Consider the following 15,596-nt stretch of genomic DNA (forward strand, 5'->3'; position numbering starts at 1 on the left):
GAAATGTTTTATCACGAAATTAAAATATCCGAGATTACAAAATTATTCGAACTGAATAATTTCATAGAAATAACGATAAAAGAATCGATTTCAAAAAAAACAACAATCGTTACGTGTATCGAGTAACAACGATTCTTAGATGGAAATATCCTCGAAGAATTCGAACCACGCCAACGCGTGTGTTTGTTTCATTGACATTTACTTTCGCCATCGATTTACCAGTAATATCGGCCAATGTGACAGTGTCAATGTGCTCGACGGTGTCAAATATGAGTTTATCTACGTCGCACCAGGTTGGACTGATTATGTTCCAGGAAGTGATCGAGACGCGAAGAATTACTACAAATGATTATGCCCGGTGTCATCGACGTAAAGTGAAAGTACCTATCGTGTATGTTTCATATTACGATATAACCTTGAAGATGACGACCGCGATAAATAACCTCTTACGGTATATCGATTTTTCTCACTGTTGCACGCTTAACACTCTCCTTCGTTAATTATTTGGAAATATTTGTCATATAACCAATGTATAATCAGATATTTGTAGCTTATTTTCTTTCACATAACAAGCTACAGTGAAAATTTAATATTTCTTAAGATGAGATTTAACAAAATAGACGTATATTAAGAGATACAATGATTATAAATTGTAAACAAATAGAAAGATGTAAGTCATAAAATGGTAATAATAATAATAATAATAGAAACACTCACTTCAATTCACGGCGATCACCTCTGAAGTCCTCTGGAATGAGGGTATGCGTGACCTTGTTGATCTTTCTGGGCAAGAGTTTATTTACGTTGAACTTGAACTCCATCTCGACGGGTTTTTCACTGCGTTTCACTGCGATTTCCACGTCGTAAAATACGTTCAACGAACGGGTCCTTAACCTTTCGACGCTGCTGTCACTTTACCCGATCTACCACCTTCCAGTTTTTTTTCGAAACTGTCTCGAACGATTCTCCTGAATATGGCGGTCAATGGCATCCACCGAGCCAACTTCACTGCATCTTTTCCGGGGGAATTACGATATTATAACTTTGTGTTCATCAAAATTGTTCATGTTACGCCAATAGCTTTTCTCGATTACCGAACCGTTCGATCGTTTGTTATGTGTCACTCTCGTTGTGACACGACGTCTCTTGTTGTCACGTGGTTCTATTCTCTATAATGACTTCTATACTTGTTTCTTAATATTTCGGTGTTCTTAATGTCGTGTGTTTCTTGATGTTTTGTTTGAAATATTTAATGAAACTTGTTTATTACGCTTCTGACAACTCGAAAATGACCAGTTTCCTTGACACGATGACGAATACTTTACATCAGACCACAAACGTTTCCTCGAATCGATCAGTTCTACACGGACGTTAGACTTACTTCGCAATTCTTAACCAACTGATATCCATAGCTGCTGCGACGTCGCTTTTTCACTAACACGACTAATAATGAGTAAGTTGCAAGAGAAGTTAGGTGATATGCTGCGGTATCGTTGACGATGTGACAGCTAACCGCGTCGAAGAAACACATCGAAATGGCTGGACTCTTTTGGATAGTTGAATAACTTCGGCGAATTATCGTACGGCTAAGATATTCAATGGTGCAATTAAGAAGAGAAATTTAATAATCACACGGCGTTTCACCTGACGAATCGGTGGAAGTCTCACAGTTTACTGGCCAGCGGTACGTTCAATTTTTTCCTGAAAGCCGCGAGTCGCGCCGAGATGCGCACGCACCTGAGAGCCGCGAAGCATGACGATATTTCACTGCGCATGCGTAATATTCTTCTTTTTCGTAAAAATCATCAGAAAATTGTTTATTATATTAACGTGATAAAGTAATAACAATTAATGATATCTTTTTATTATAAATATATAATTAAATATGTTAGGAATGACGAGTTTCGTTTAATACGTATAATCATGTATATATTAATTATACTATATTTTTAGATCATATAATCATTATGCAAAATATGGTATTATATAACAACTCTGCTTTCTTACGTTTGTACTTCCATAATTAACTCAATGTTATCCGATCAAATTCTGTTTATTCTGATTTCATTGTTATTTTGTAACATGTTTCTTCTTATGAACACTAGATGTCGTTAAAACATCTTCATGTTATAGATGGAGAGATGTGAAACAGATTGCAGGCTTCAGGCGAAAAGCAATAAATCGATGAAAACCTACGTTTTGTTTTTATGAAAATCATTTATTGAAATAAACGCATAAAATAAATTATTCACGAGGAATGCTTAGAATAAAAATGTCAGTGATATATTTTAAAATTTAAAAATGAAGAATTTACATCGAATATTGAATAAATTTATCTCGATGAAATTAATAGTCGACGGAAGCCTTTGATTTGTAATATTTAATGTTAATTTACATAAGATATTGAATAAATTTATCTCGAAGAAAATTAATAGTCGATGAAAACCTTTAATTTGTAGTATTTAATGTTAACGCATTATTGACCGATCACGAGTAAACTCACATTTGTGCATTCATGCACAAACATTGTCACGAATAAACTTGTCTTTTTATGCACAAAACTTAACTTATTAGATTTATGCAAGATAGTCAATGGCACACGTCAAATTTTGCATAAAATAACCGGTCTGTTTAAAACAATGCTTTTAGTAAAAGATAAACATATAGATAAACGCGCTTACCAATCCGCTAAGGTAATCTAAAATTTGCGCGCGCATTTATGGTGGTTCTCATGGTAGCAGCTATATTAGGAAATTATATACTTAGTCTATCCAATATGATGTCATAAAGTAAATGAATTTGGATTTCAAAGTACTTAACTCAACAGAGCGTATGAGGAATATGGAAGCTTAAGTTGAGAAATCAAATTCCATGAAATGTAAAACTAAAATAGGTAGCAATAACATGAGAAACATAAAAATTTCTTGATGTAATTTTGAATAGAATGATCCGATATCGTAAACATAGAAGACCACCATAGAGGTAATTGTAAACGTAAAGATCGGTATGTATGTTTCCTATTTATGACATTACGATTATTTCATAATTTTAATTGATTACTTGTAATAATTTTAATTTGTAAGTTTTTATTTTTTGTAGCAAAGACTGTCTATCGTGTACAATAAAGTAAAATATACTAAACACAAATAGCAAGGATAATTGCAATTAGAATAATTGGCAATCGTCCAACTTAGAAATACGTACGTATCTATATCGTAAATCACAAATAATTATATTCGACATCTGATTTGTATTTGAAGAAGATCGTTAAGGCGGGAGAATTTCAAAGTAAATAAACGCGTAATAGTATTTGTAAACCATTCTATTTCAAGGTTTTCGTATACCACCATCATCTTATATAAATTTGCTTTATAGAAACCACATGAAGCCCTACATTAGGTCCGAGAATAAAGTACTGTCTATTAGTGGAATAAAGCAATTCTACTTGGCTAATTTTTATTATTGTTCGATTATCACTAGTTTTATATAACAACAGAAGTTCCTTTACCTACTATTAATAGATTCAGTCACGTAATAAACGACTTATTAATTACAATGATAATACACGTCTATATAACAATATGATAACTTATTCATCCGAAAAAGTTTTCGAGGTTCCTTCCTCTCGACTCGACCCTGATAGGAAGGATGCGCGTAAAGTATCATCTTCGGTGCTCAGTGCTCGCCTCTCAGAAGTTGAGCGAGAAAAAAAATGTTTTATAAAGCACGCCTGCACATATCAGCTATACGTGATTTGTTTGTGAACTGCTCGTTAATAGACCCCGTAAACACATCACACTTCGTATTCCATTACACCTATATAAACCACTACTATTCATCGGCGAGGGTTTAGTTGGCCGATTACTTTTAATCGTGTAGTGAGTGTAGTATGTGAAGAGCGATTCGTTTTATTTCATATTACAAAGGATTATGATATTCCTATGGTGTTTTTAAAGGTGAGCGAAAAATAGTTTTTAAAATCATCATAGAGATGATACATATGTATGGACATGATGTGATAAACTTAATGAATGTAATAAATAGACAACGGATAATTGTGCAAATTAATATTTTTACGAACGCTATTAAAGAGATGAAATGTAAGCAGGAATTTACTTGAATATACAGAACAAATACTCTTCTGCCGATATTTTATATACTTTTGCATTTTTAAATCGTCTATAACTGCAGAAAAATCCGCGCTCTATTTACCAATACAGGAGTATCAGCATTGATTAAAATAAATGAATATGTATTGTAATCGTATTTATTTATTGTTGTGTAAATAAGTTTCAATGGAATCTTGTATGTCATCGGTAGGAGTAAGGAGTGTTTCGACCATGTGCGTTTCCCTGATTCTACTGGAATTTCATATTATGTACTTAATAAGAATGTGTCTTTTCATATGACGTGATAGCGAAGAAGTACAAAGAATCAACGTGTTGTTAAAACTGGTAACTTTACATAGTTAACGAGATAATGGCATAATACGTACATAGGTAAAGAGAAAATATATTTGTAGGGATGAAATTAAAAGTTTACGTGACTTACGATGCAAGGTATGACGTATTCAAAATACATTATGGACTTTGAGCAAATCTTGAGTGATCCAGGAATCTGGTGGGAGCAGATGCTTAAATAGGATACGCCGGAGTTCCATGTTGCAGTCCCAAACACACATTTTGTCAAAAAGTATTTCACTGTATCGATAATATAAGAAATTACACGTCTAAAACAATATGGTCGTTACAACTCAACAAATAGTAAGTGACGACAAGTATTCTGTTATCGAGTTTAGTGATTAAAATTCCGTGAAGTTCGGTTTTGCGCAAGTTAGTTGTAAGGAAACGTACGGAATACGGTTTTGTGCTGCGAATACTTACGCGTATTTTCAATTATTCATTCAGTTACTCATTGTTACTATTATCGTTATAATAAGAATGCGAATCGTTATATAAATATTCGTACTTTCACAAACACGAATAGCAATGCAGGACCGAAGGAAAAACGAACAAATTCACCTGCTGAATATTATTTTTCCGCGCTTTTACATTTTGTACGAATCCACCTGTTGAATACTACTTTATGTATCTTTTCATTTTGCAACGATCTTCTGTATTCTTTTACCCTCGAGTTTTCTAAGCACATAAAAATCTGTAGTCTGTTATTATTATCATAATTTATTTCTGATCGCAGTAGCTTATTTTTTGTTGTCATACATTGTTATTCGACTGGCATGTGCACGTAGACAATAACACGTTTCTATGAACCAATTAATAGAAGATCCAGCTTGAATAGTCAATGAACGTAATAAAATAGCTTGACAGATGTCTGTATTAAACGATTTTCAAATGAGCATGTGAAACTCTCGTCGTTTCATAATTTTAATCCTTAAGATATGAGAGATCAACGATGTACGTTGAGAAGTTTATTAATATAAAAAAAAGAAATAATATGTTAAAATGACTGAATGTCAAAGTAATCGCAGTCTACGATCACTGATACAATGCTTTACATTAACTTGAAAATATTTTAGAGTGTTATCGACCAGATAGTTTGGCAAAACATATTTTAGAATAGAGTAAATGCACATACAGTTACGAGCATGTCGCAAGACGATGCCTAAAACGTTCGCTAAGAAGTTAGTTTCTTTTTCGCTTTGACAGTCGAAAATAGATTAACTACGGTGTGAAGATATAATAGGTGCAACATTTTAAAAATAGTTGGCACGTCATTTTTATTTTGAAAAATGGCGAAAATAATGTTAAAAGAAAATATAAACATTAAATATTGAATATACTTTACACTGAAATGAATCTTTAGTTTCGACTTTAAACTTGAATTTTATAAGGATTAACTTGTTACAGAAGTTAATAATAGAATGCGCGCTCTTCTTTTGTTTTACCAGTGGGAGCATACACCGGGTGAGGCGTGGGTATACCTTGTCATTTTGGCCAGTATTTATATTTTGTACATACTGAAAAATTATATCAGATGTGTCATTCATGTTTCTCGACTAAACGGCCCGAAAACTGTACCGATTATTGGAAACGTAAACTATGCTCTTGAAGAAAATTGTAAGTCACCAATATTCGGTAAATTTAAACAAATTTTGAGAGATTAATAAATTAACGTAGAAGATAAATTTGCTAAATAAATAAAGTACAAAATATGTTTATTAAGTTAATGATAAAAATATTAAATTAAATTTTTATGTAAATTTCAGTCCTATATAGATTAGCCAATGAAAGTAAAATTTATGGACGTTTTGTTAAAGTATGGGTAACAATATTGCCATACGTGGTGCTTCTGGAGCCAGAAGATATCCAAATGGTGCTCGGTAGTACGAAGCACACGCGCAAAGTATTTTTCTACAAATTGCTAGATAATTTCCTTGGGAAAGGTTTGATTACAAGGGACATGGAAACCTGGCGGGTCCATCGAAAAATTTTACAACCTGCTTTTCATCTTCATATACTCGAGAAATTTACGAATATCTTCGCGGAGCACGCAGATTGCCTGATGAAGAAGTTTCTTGAAATGAAGGACCAAGAAATCAATATTACTACTTTCATTAATGATTCCGTTTACGATATCTTGAGTGGTAAGTAAAAACGTGTTTAACGTTAAATTATAAATAAAGACGTTAAGTGATACGAAGATATAAATTAATTCTTTCTCCGTAAATTTCGTAAATAGCTGTTTACTTATCTCTTCCTTTCGACGTCTTTTGTAAATTGTAAATATTTTTTATAGTTACAATTAATATATAAAAATATATAATACAAATATATAAAATTTGTAATTATAAATATTCTGCTCTTTTAACAAACATAGTATTACAGACGATATCTTCTCTTCCATTTCGTATGCCATAATTATGTTCCTGATAAGGTTTACTAATAAATATTAATTACAAGGGCTACCGTATTATTTCGTATTCAAATGAAACGTACATATTCTACATTATTCACGATCGTTAATCTTTTGTCATATACTTTGTTATTTGCAAGTAATTATACACAAAACTTGTATTTGGAAAAAGTGATACTTTGTGAGATCGTCTATAAATTATGTCTTATTCAATTTGCATAATTCCATACAAATGCATTTTGCATGTAGGTTGCAGAGTCAATAATTTCTCAATGGAAGCATTCGTATTATTTTGTAAAATATTGTGAATAATTCGCGAAACGTTTATTTATGACGATATATCAAATATTAAAATTCTACTAGACTGACATCTTCTTAAAATATTGCACAACATGTAATGTACTAAAACATTGTCATATATATTAATATTATCCGTCCTGGTATACTTGTTGATATATTGCTGAAAAGATTTTTATTGTTAATAGCGTTGACAAACTTTTCATTCAATGTGCAAACAAAATGCAAATTCCTTTACCTGAAAAGCTGATGTCCGGTGAAGTTCTCAATATCAATTAACATATGAAATAAATGTTAAGTTAATCCAGTATCCAAAGTTAGCGAGCAAGTCATAAGTTCTCATTGAAAAGCTTCTTACTGCTGTACAAATATTTTTGAGCGTATACGTATTTTGAACGTTGCGTTTTATTTCTCGGAATGACCCTGTAATATTTGAAGTAATTATTAACTGTTTGCAGAAACAGTTTTGGGAATAAACCAAAGGACCAGCGAAATGGACGATCTGCCTTTCCGAAAGTGAGAATCGATGATACATGTTTTTATATTTTTCCAACACTAGACATACGATAATCTTTGTTAGCAATTAGCGATAGAGACAAATAATGTAGTGCGTCTGAATTTTCGTTCCAGGGGACAAATTATGCTTCTATACCGAATGATGAGGCCTTGGCTATTAATGGAATGGATTTACCGATTAACGAAGCATGGTAGAGAAGAGCAAAAACAACGAAACGAGTTATTCGATACTTGTTTTAAAATGATGAAAGAAAAACGCGAGCTTTTACGAAATAAAAAGCGCGGACCTGATGATCAGACAGAAGAGACAGGAAAAATATCGTTGCTGGAATACATGGTGGAAATAAACGAAAAAAATCCTTGCTTCTCCGATAAAGACATCGTCGAAGAATGTTGCACGTTTATGTTAGCTGGGCAGGATTCGGTTGGCACCGCGACTGCGATGACGCTCTTCCTTTTAGCCAACAATCCTGAATGGCAGGAAAAATGCATAGAAGAACTCGACCGAATTTTCGATGGAAATCCAAAATTGCCTACGATAAACGATCTGAAAGATATGAAATGTTTAGAGATGTGCATCAAAGAATCATTGAGATTATATCCTAGTGTACCGATAATAGCCAGGAAACTAGGTGAAGATGTGAAAATCGGTATAACCTGAATCTTTTTTCTTTATATAAAATTGAAGAGTTTTCTGAAATGACGATCTATAACCCTATGATACCTTCTACTCAAATATTATAGTTTAGTTGATACGAAGCTTTTATTTATTTTGTAAATGATAGAAAGAAGCAAAGTTCAAACATAGTTAATATTAACAAAACTTCCAACGCAATTTTGTCGGTTCATCAATTTGTCTTAGAAGCTCTTTTTCCAGAAAGTATCTTCAATTATTACGCTTAATTAAAACGATACAAAGCTATTCCTCACCGATCTCAATGTCTTTGGAATGTGTTGTTGTAAATGTTAAAGTCATCACTATGAACAACTTTTTTTCTCAAAAATATGTTTGGTATCATATACATCGTGTGAAATTAACGGTGTTTTATCTGCTCATGAATTTTAACGCCATCGTTTTTGGTATTTTCACAATGATGTATAAATAACCAAAGAAAAAGATAATAAAAATTCCGGTCACTAAATTCCAAATGAAAGTAGGAAAACAGTAAATAGGGTTAAGCTATTTAAGTGGTGGCGCTCGCGTAGGAAACACGGTTATAATTTGGACATGCACTCGCATACGTACGCAATAATTATAATATCTAACGTAGAATTTTCTATAAAATATAAGAAGAGGGTACACATAAACATGTTTTAATATATAATTTGAAAATTAAGACCGAACACCCATTGTATGTATAGGAAAAAGTTGTTCGGAATGATGACTGAACATATTCAAATCGAAATCGGTGAGGAAATACCTATATGACAGTTTCACCATTATTAGTAATATAAAACGTCTCTATAAAATTTAAAATTACTGTATAACATCAATGCGCATTTTAGGAAAGTATGTGATACCAACGGGTTGTAGCGTGCTAATATCCCCATACGCCACTCATCGTTTGCCGCATCATTTTCCAGACCCTGAAACATTTAAACCTGAGCGTTTCGATGCAGAAAATTCCGAAAAGAGGCATCCTTACGCTCATATACCTTTTAGTGCTGGTCCAAGGAATTGCATCGGTATGAAACAGCATTTTAAAAAACTGACGTTATTATAAATTTTAATACTTTTTATTTCACTAAATCATTTATTCGTTCAGGTAATAAGTTTGCAATGCTCGAAATGAAATCCATGATTTGCGCAGTTCTTAGAAGATGCAGATTACAATCAGTCCCTGGAAAAGAGGAGGTACGACCGAAATTTAGAATGACAATCAGAGCGCAAGGAGGGCTTTGGGTAAAAGTTATTGTACGCGATGAGACGCCAAAAAGTGTTGTAATATAAGTGTAAATTATTGTTTTAATATATTTAATTGTGTAACAAACAGTGTATCAATTAGAAAGGCCTTTCTTAAATTTTGAATAATTTGACGAAATAATGACATTAAAATCATCATTTAATGGCACAAAAGCCTTTCTACCATAAAAGTTATTTACATTTTTATTTAAAGATTGAATATGTAAATGAAGTAAAAATATGAACAAATATTTAATAAGTGTTAGGTAAATAATTTTTTAAATTACAGTCTTCGATGTGAATACTATGAATCGTATGTATGTATTTTATTTAGATATACGTTGAATAAAAATGAAATTGAACATTTATTTTGTAAATAGAATTGGAAATTAAAAATAAAAATCATAAAAAGAAAAATCTCATTAATTAAAAATGTTTAATTAATATTGAAACATGTTTAAACATATGTATATTATACATATGTGTTGTATAATATAATACTTCTGAAGTTAACGCTACTTCGTTATTGGTGCTTCTGTATGACGTGTCTTAGAACGAACTGTCAAAGTACGAAACTCGCAGTTGAAGTTATATTTATATAAACGTGATCAAGCACTATTTTATAGCCGAAATAGATATAAAAACAAATTAAACAATATCTTTTATAAAATAATCGTGAAACATGGTTTACGTATCAAATGGTAATGAAGCTAATATGAGTGAAATTTCTAACATTGTATAATGAAACTTACTTATAAATGTTATATATGTAATTAAAGGGTTTGTTGTAAATACAATCATAATTAATAAATTTTCAGATGGAAACGTCTTATGTGGTACTCCATTGCATTTAAAAGTGTTTAGATTTTTCACAGGTATAATTTTCATGGTTATAATGTTGTAAGTAACCTATAACACTTCCTATGATTTATTAAATTGATAAAAAAGCAGATGCGTAATTGAATAAATTATTTTTATAGTTTTAAAACATTAATCAATCCTAATATGAACAAATATGGAAGCGAATATACGAGAGATTATAGACCTGGATCTGGGTAAAATTATAATTTTTAATATAATCCTAAACAAAATTTTATATTTTGGACATAATGTTAATATGTTTTCATATATAGGCCACCACGTCCACCAACTCGTAGATTAGGAAGACCTAACACAGGACATAATGTTGATATTCCATTTGGATGTAGTAGTTGTGCTAGATAAAATAAAGGCAAAACTTTACAACAGTAAAGTAATACCGTTTAAAAATTTTTACGTGATTGCTATAATTATAACATGTTCAAAAATGAAATTACTTAAGAGATTGGAAATTTTTATAATGAGGAGATAATGAGCAGACATCTTGAGAATAATTTTATTAAATGTATTAGATTATTTTTAAAAATGTTATAAATCATTATAAATATATCACACATTAAACATGCATTAAAAAAAATAAGTGAACTTTCTATTGCAAATTAATTTATATATACATATATATATAATTACAAATTTATAGATATGGTATTATATGAGGTTTGGTATATTTCCTGCAATATACAAATATGTAGCTATATGCATATAGCTGCAATATGTAAATACATAGCTGCACATAGTGATATATAAAATTAAAAGTGTGTTCATAGAATTAGGACTGCAAATACATAAATTTTTTATATTATTGTTATTTAATTTTTGTAATTAGACCAGCTGCAATAGTAGTTCCTTCTACACGTAACATAATTCTACCCAGTTGTTTGATGTCCTTATATAATTCCATACAAACTGAATTTTGTGTTGTAATCTCAATAATAGCACTTGAATTTTTTGGTAAACAGCGTGGTTTCTTTTTTATCATTTCACCAGTACTCCTATGAAGTTGCGCTACTAATTTTGTAATAACCGCTGGTTGAACTAAAGATTGTTGATGAATTATTACAGGAAGACCTTTCATAATAGGTATTTTCACTGCAAATACAACAACATGTGCTTGGAAACGTGTTGTTACAGGAACTGGATTTTGAGGATTACAAATAATATCTCCAATCCCAACGTTTTGTTGATCAATTCCAGATAATATTAAAGAAACTTGATCTCCAGCAAATGCGTTTGTTATAGATACTTCATCTATTTGTAAACCTAAAAATTAATGTCACAAACTTTAATTACAGGTATCCAAATATATATAAGAAAATCATACGTCATTGACATACCTTTAATCACTGCAGTTTCATTTCGCGGTAATACTAAAACTTTATCACCTAAAGCTACCATGCCTGTTTCTACATGACCAGACACGCAGAATCCAGATCCTGTGCCTTTAAATATATCGTTAACCGAAAATCGAAATGGTTTATCTATATGGCGTTCAGGACACTTGAAATTATTAATAACGTTGACTAATGTAGGTCCTGTATACCTGCATGATTATACAATCACAATTAGTATATTATTTTATTTTATGTTAAACATATTATATGTTTTAAATAAATATTTAAATAATTATACCAATTAGATAAAGGTTCTTTAGGCTTTTTTAATATATTTTCACCAGATAGACCACTACAAGGAACAAAAGTAACATTATCCTTGAACCCAGCTTGTTTCAAGAATACACTCATTTTGCTTACTATTTCATCAAATCTCTCCTTTGACCAGTCTACTGTATCTAATTTATTTATTACTACTGTCAACTGTGATATACCTGTAACAAAAATTAGTCATTGTTGGGAAATTGAATAATTTCTCTTTTCCATGTGAAAAATTTGAATACCTAATGAACGTAATAATAGAGCATGTTCTCTAGTTTGACCTCCACTGTCAAAACCAGTTTCAAATTCTCCTCTAGTAGCATCTACTACTAACAAAGCTACATCAGCTTGAGTAGCACCAATGATCATATTAGGTATGAAGTCCTTATGCCCAGGTGCATCTAATAAAGTAATACATTTTGTTTCTGTTTCAAATTTAGAATGACCAACATCCATAGTTATTCCACGTTCCCTATTAGAAGAATATACAGAAATCAATTAATACTAAAAGAGTCCATTGACTTTGTTTTCATTAATTACCTTTCTTCCCCTGTTTCATCAAGGACCCATGCATAAGCAAATGATTGTTTCCCTATTTTTTTACTTTCTTGTTGATATTTGTGAATTAATCTTGTTGGAACTTCTCCTAACTCGCATAAAAGTCGTCCTAATAAAGTACTTTTACCAGCATCTACATGACCAACCACAATTAAATGTAATTGTTCTTTGCTGTCTCCTCTTTTATCTTTATAGATTTTTGTAACATCTTTTTCTTCATTGAATTTTAGTTTAAGATCCAAGTCAGGCGTCTGATGTCCTGACAATGGGGACTGGCATCGCGGGCTATTTGCGTTCGAGGAAGCTGCTCTTTTTTCCTTTGAGACTATATTTTCCTTTCTTTTTACTTCTGGACTATTATAATCAGAATATGGGCTTTCAGAGCGAGGACTCTCAACACGGGAATTCAATAGATCAGTATTTTCAGTCCCGCTTATATTAAAGCCTTTTACAACAGATCGTTTTCCAGCGGGAATAATTTTCACATTGGAAGGTGTTGTAGCTTGAAATGTATATTTGGATGACAATTTTTTACCTATCATAAAATTTATTGTAGACTATTGTTATTTTGATATTAAATATAAAGAAATGTGTAAAAATTTTAATATAAACATATATTATATTAGTTCAAACAATAAAAATACATTTTGAGTTAAAAAATTCACAATTTTCGCTTTAAAACTTCGGAAACAATATTTACATGAAAATAGTACTTTACAGTGAATATATATAGTCATATAAGTAAAAGGAATTTTTTTTAATATATCATATTGCGTCATCTTACATATATATCAATTGCGACTTTTCACATATATATATATATGTATACGTATATATTCATAAAATTTATAATTCAACCTTACGTTCATTGAAATATTTAATTATGACAACATTTTTTACCACAGAAACTTTGCATCTAATTCTAAATCTGTATGTTACTACATATTTTGTTAAGTACGAGTGTAAGGAACTGAAAAATCAAATCTTTTTATTGTTTTATTATGTTCCTGTTGAGATTTAAGAATTGGCTTTTTCAATTTCCATGTTCTACATAATGTTCTACCAAATAAAGATACGTTTTTTTTGGTATATGGAAGTTTAACATATCTAAGATAACTTAAATTTAATTTTGTAGGTAGCATAGCATATGGAATTTCAATATTTTCATTAGAAATCTGTAAGGTTGAAATAGGGATGACGTTATGAATGTCTTCTAATACTTCCGATTTTGTATGACGATTACCATTTGAAGCTAAAAATGTGGTTTCTTTCAAAGTAGAATTTAAATCAATGATCCAAGGATCTGGTGATGGTGTTCGAGTACCACTTACATTTAATACTGGATCATTTTGTGATTTTACACTTTGCGAGTTACTTTTAATAATAGTGTTAGGATAATCTCTTGAAAAGGCAAATGCACTAAATAAACTTTGTTCAAGTGAATCCATAGAATCATCTGTCTTTCTATCATTTAATATACTATCATCTATATCTTTTTGAGCAGTAGGTAAATCTAACTGTACATTATTTATATCACTACAATTATCTTTCTTAATTGATAATTTTGGTATTACAAAATTTGTCTTAGGTAACAAACTTTTTTCATTAGAATTTGCATTATCAATTAAACTGCTATTTTTTTGTAAATGATGTGCTGTTAAATCAGCTAAGGTTTTGAATGCTACTGAATCCGAAATATTTTTGAAAGATGTAGAACCAGACAATGAGGAATTAACAAGATTACTAAACCCAGACAAAGAGGAAAATCTCATAGAAGAGTTACTAATAGCTAAATCTTTGAAACTTTCTAAATTATTCATGAGACATACACTCTCGTTAGTACCTTCAATATTCTCTTGTTTGTTAAATGATAATTTGGGTATAATGAATGAGTTAGATTGAGGCTTAACAGATGCAGCATCTTACCTTACCAATGGATTCAAAGACAATACATGAAACAAAAAAATTATAGGTTAAGAAATAATACTATGAAGTTATTTACAAATAAAAATATTATAATGTTGATAAATGATATACCTGGATGTGGTTCTAAATTATCCCTATTAGCCATAGATGAACCTAAAATAATTAAATTACTTTAAAAAATATAGAAGGAATATTAAAAATATACATATATATAATACACATACCAGTAGCAGTTTTTGGAGAAGATTCTTTTAATATTAAATCAAGTGCTATTTTAACATCAAAATTTGATTGAATAATTTTCTTTTTGATCTCAGACTCAGGTACTGTGTCTCCTATAACATTTTTTATAGTTTCCATGCATGACATGAGCTTGCCCAATTCGATGTCTGTAAGTGTTACATTTTCATCGTTGAAAGATATTGGAAGTTCCTCATTATCTTCGTTGTCTTCTATTATATCTGGTTCCGTAATAAACGACGCAATATTTTGTTGCTTACTTCGATCAAATAAAAATTGTTCAGCTGCAATTTATACCATGAATATTTAACACTATATTAATTACACAAAATCTGATACGTTGAATACATATTTAACAGAAGTACCACTAGGAGATACACAGTAGTCATCTTCTACAGAATGCCCATAAACATCATCGTAACCTTCGTATTCTGTAAAGAATATGTTACGTTAAATAAACTCTTTAAGTTTAATCAACAGTTTAACAATATTTAAATAGATAAAATTATCGTGCATTTATTTCCTTTTCGTGTACCTTCTGAATAATTCATGCATCGTACATCGCGATGACGAGACATTTTATAAATTTCGTGTAAAAGATTGCAATAAAAATACAATAAAAAGATAGCCTTTTCTACTTTATTATTTATAATCTTCCATGTTACACGGAATAGATTCAGCTACGGCCACGGTTTATGTGATCGTGAGGTGAGCTAAATTCCGCCATCTACATTGACAACGTTTAACAAAAT

General features: G+C 30.9%; 4 protein-coding genes and 2 long non-coding RNA genes across 13 annotated transcripts in view; 3 read left to right on the plus strand and 3 right to left on the minus strand.

The window, feature by feature from the left end:
• LOC126916136 (alpha-tubulin N-acetyltransferase-like) overlaps positions 1 to 1,666 on the minus strand; it is a 30,899-nt gene extending 29,233 nt beyond the window's left edge. For 2 of the 4 annotated variants that reach the window (XM_050721596.1, XM_050721566.1), the window contains exon 1: positions 718 to 1,665. In XM_050721596.1, the coding sequence (XP_050577553.1) occupies positions 718 to 821 (104 nt within the window). In that variant the 5' untranslated portion in view covers positions 822 to 1,665. Of the gene's footprint in view, positions 1 to 717 lie in introns of all 4 variants that reach the window. The other 2 variants (XM_050721575.1, XM_050721585.1) reach the window with 2 other exon arrangements.
• LOC126916195 (uncharacterized) lies at positions 1,560 to 3,309 on the plus strand. Its single transcript, XR_007710494.1, has 2 exons — positions 1,560 to 1,684; positions 2,134 to 3,309. It is a non-coding gene; the product is annotated as an uncharacterized LOC126916195 (long non-coding RNA).
• A 228-nt stretch (positions 3,310 to 3,537) lies between these two features.
• On the plus strand, positions 3,538 to 10,841 carry LOC126916088 (probable cytochrome P450 4aa1). 4 transcript variants are annotated; one of them, XM_050721503.1, is made up of 12 exons: positions 3,539 to 3,956; positions 4,418 to 4,454; positions 4,523 to 4,763; positions 5,909 to 6,077; positions 6,227 to 6,604; positions 7,629 to 7,686; positions 7,801 to 8,336; positions 9,193 to 9,372; positions 9,453 to 10,290; positions 10,408 to 10,464; positions 10,570 to 10,644; positions 10,723 to 10,841. In XM_050721503.1, exons 3-9 carry the CDS (start codon positions 4,740 to 4,742, stop codon positions 9,635 to 9,637), a joined length of 1,530 nt encoding a protein of 509 aa, XP_050577460.1. In that variant the 5' UTR covers positions 3,539 to 3,956; positions 4,418 to 4,454; positions 4,523 to 4,739; the 3' UTR covers positions 9,638 to 10,290; positions 10,408 to 10,464; positions 10,570 to 10,644; positions 10,723 to 10,841. The 4 variants fall into 4 exon arrangements, with proteins under 4 accessions (XP_050577468.1, XP_050577460.1, XP_050577450.1 ...); XM_050721493.1 differs by having other exon boundaries at positions 4,418 to 4,763; XM_050721483.1 differs by lacking the exon at positions 3,539 to 3,956 and having other exon boundaries at positions 3,968 to 4,454.
• Positions 7,183 to 8,941, minus strand: LOC126916178 (uncharacterized). The gene is made up of 3 exons (XR_007710478.1): positions 8,617 to 8,941; positions 7,974 to 8,233; positions 7,183 to 7,593 (listed from the first exon to the last, which is right to left on the minus strand). It is a non-coding gene; the product is annotated as an uncharacterized LOC126916178 (long non-coding RNA).
• Positions 10,272 to 10,813, plus strand: LOC126918361 (selenoprotein K-like). Its single transcript, XM_050726188.1, has 4 exons — positions 10,272 to 10,290; positions 10,369 to 10,489; positions 10,570 to 10,644; positions 10,723 to 10,813. The coding sequence occupies exons 1-4, from the start codon at positions 10,272 to 10,274 to the stop codon at positions 10,811 to 10,813; spliced, it is 306 nt and encodes a 101-aa protein (XP_050582145.1).
• Positions 10,842 to 11,109: 268 nt separating the features above from the next.
• Positions 11,110 to 15,562, minus strand: LOC126916015 (protein HBS1). 2 transcript variants are annotated; one of them, XM_050721366.1, is made up of 10 exons: positions 15,380 to 15,562; positions 15,210 to 15,275; positions 14,829 to 15,128; positions 14,716 to 14,757; positions 14,522 to 14,599; positions 12,661 to 13,213; positions 12,363 to 12,592; positions 12,098 to 12,293; positions 11,803 to 12,008; positions 11,110 to 11,728 (listed from the first exon to the last, which is right to left on the minus strand). In XM_050721366.1, the coding sequence occupies exons 1-10, from the start codon at positions 15,420 to 15,422 to the stop codon at positions 11,274 to 11,276; spliced, it is 2,169 nt and encodes a 722-aa protein (XP_050577323.1). In that variant the 5' UTR covers positions 15,423 to 15,562; the 3' UTR covers positions 11,110 to 11,273. The 2 variants fall into 2 exon arrangements, with proteins under 2 accessions (XP_050577323.1, XP_050577331.1); XM_050721374.1 differs by lacking the exon at positions 14,522 to 14,599.
• Positions 15,563 to 15,596: the final 34 nt, after the last annotated feature.

The sequence above is a fragment of the Bombus affinis genome, chromosome 1, assembly GCF_024516045.1.
Source record: "Bombus affinis isolate iyBomAffi1 chromosome 1, iyBomAffi1.2, whole genome shotgun sequence".
NCBI lineage: Eukaryota > Metazoa > Arthropoda > Insecta > Hymenoptera > Apidae > Bombus > Bombus affinis.

Excerpts from the sequence above, each read along its gene's own strand:
- LOC126918361 (XM_050726188.1), top strand. Across the intron at positions 10,490-10,569 it reads ATTTTCATGGTTATAATGTT|TTTTAAAACATTAATCAATC; the intron begins GTAAGTAACCTA and ends TTATTTTTATAG. Across the intron at positions 10,645-10,722 it reads GATTATAGACCTGGATCTGG|GCCACCACGTCCACCAACTC; the intron begins GTAAAATTATAA and ends TTTCATATATAG.
- LOC126916088 (XM_050721493.1), top strand. The coding sequence starts at position 4,740 with ATGGTCGTTACAACTCAACAAATA. Across the intron at positions 7,687-7,800 it reads GACGATCTGCCTTTCCGAAA|GGGACAAATTATGCTTCTAT; the intron begins GTGAGAATCGAT and ends TTTTCGTTCCAG. Across the intron at positions 8,337-9,192 it reads AGGTGAAGATGTGAAAATCG|GAAAGTATGTGATACCAACG; the intron begins GTATAACCTGAA and ends TGCGCATTTTAG.
- LOC126916015 (XM_050721366.1), bottom strand. The coding sequence starts at position 15,422 with ATGTCTCGTCATCGCGATGTACGATGCATGAATTATTCAGAAG. Across the intron at positions 14,758-14,828 it reads TTCTCCAAAAACTGCTACTG|GTTCATCTATGGCTAATAGG; the intron begins GTATGTGTATTA and ends TAATTATTTTAG. Across the intron at positions 11,729-11,802 it reads TGAAACTGCAGTGATTAAAG|GTTTACAAATAGATGAAGTA; the intron begins GTATGTCAATGA and ends ATTAATTTTTAG.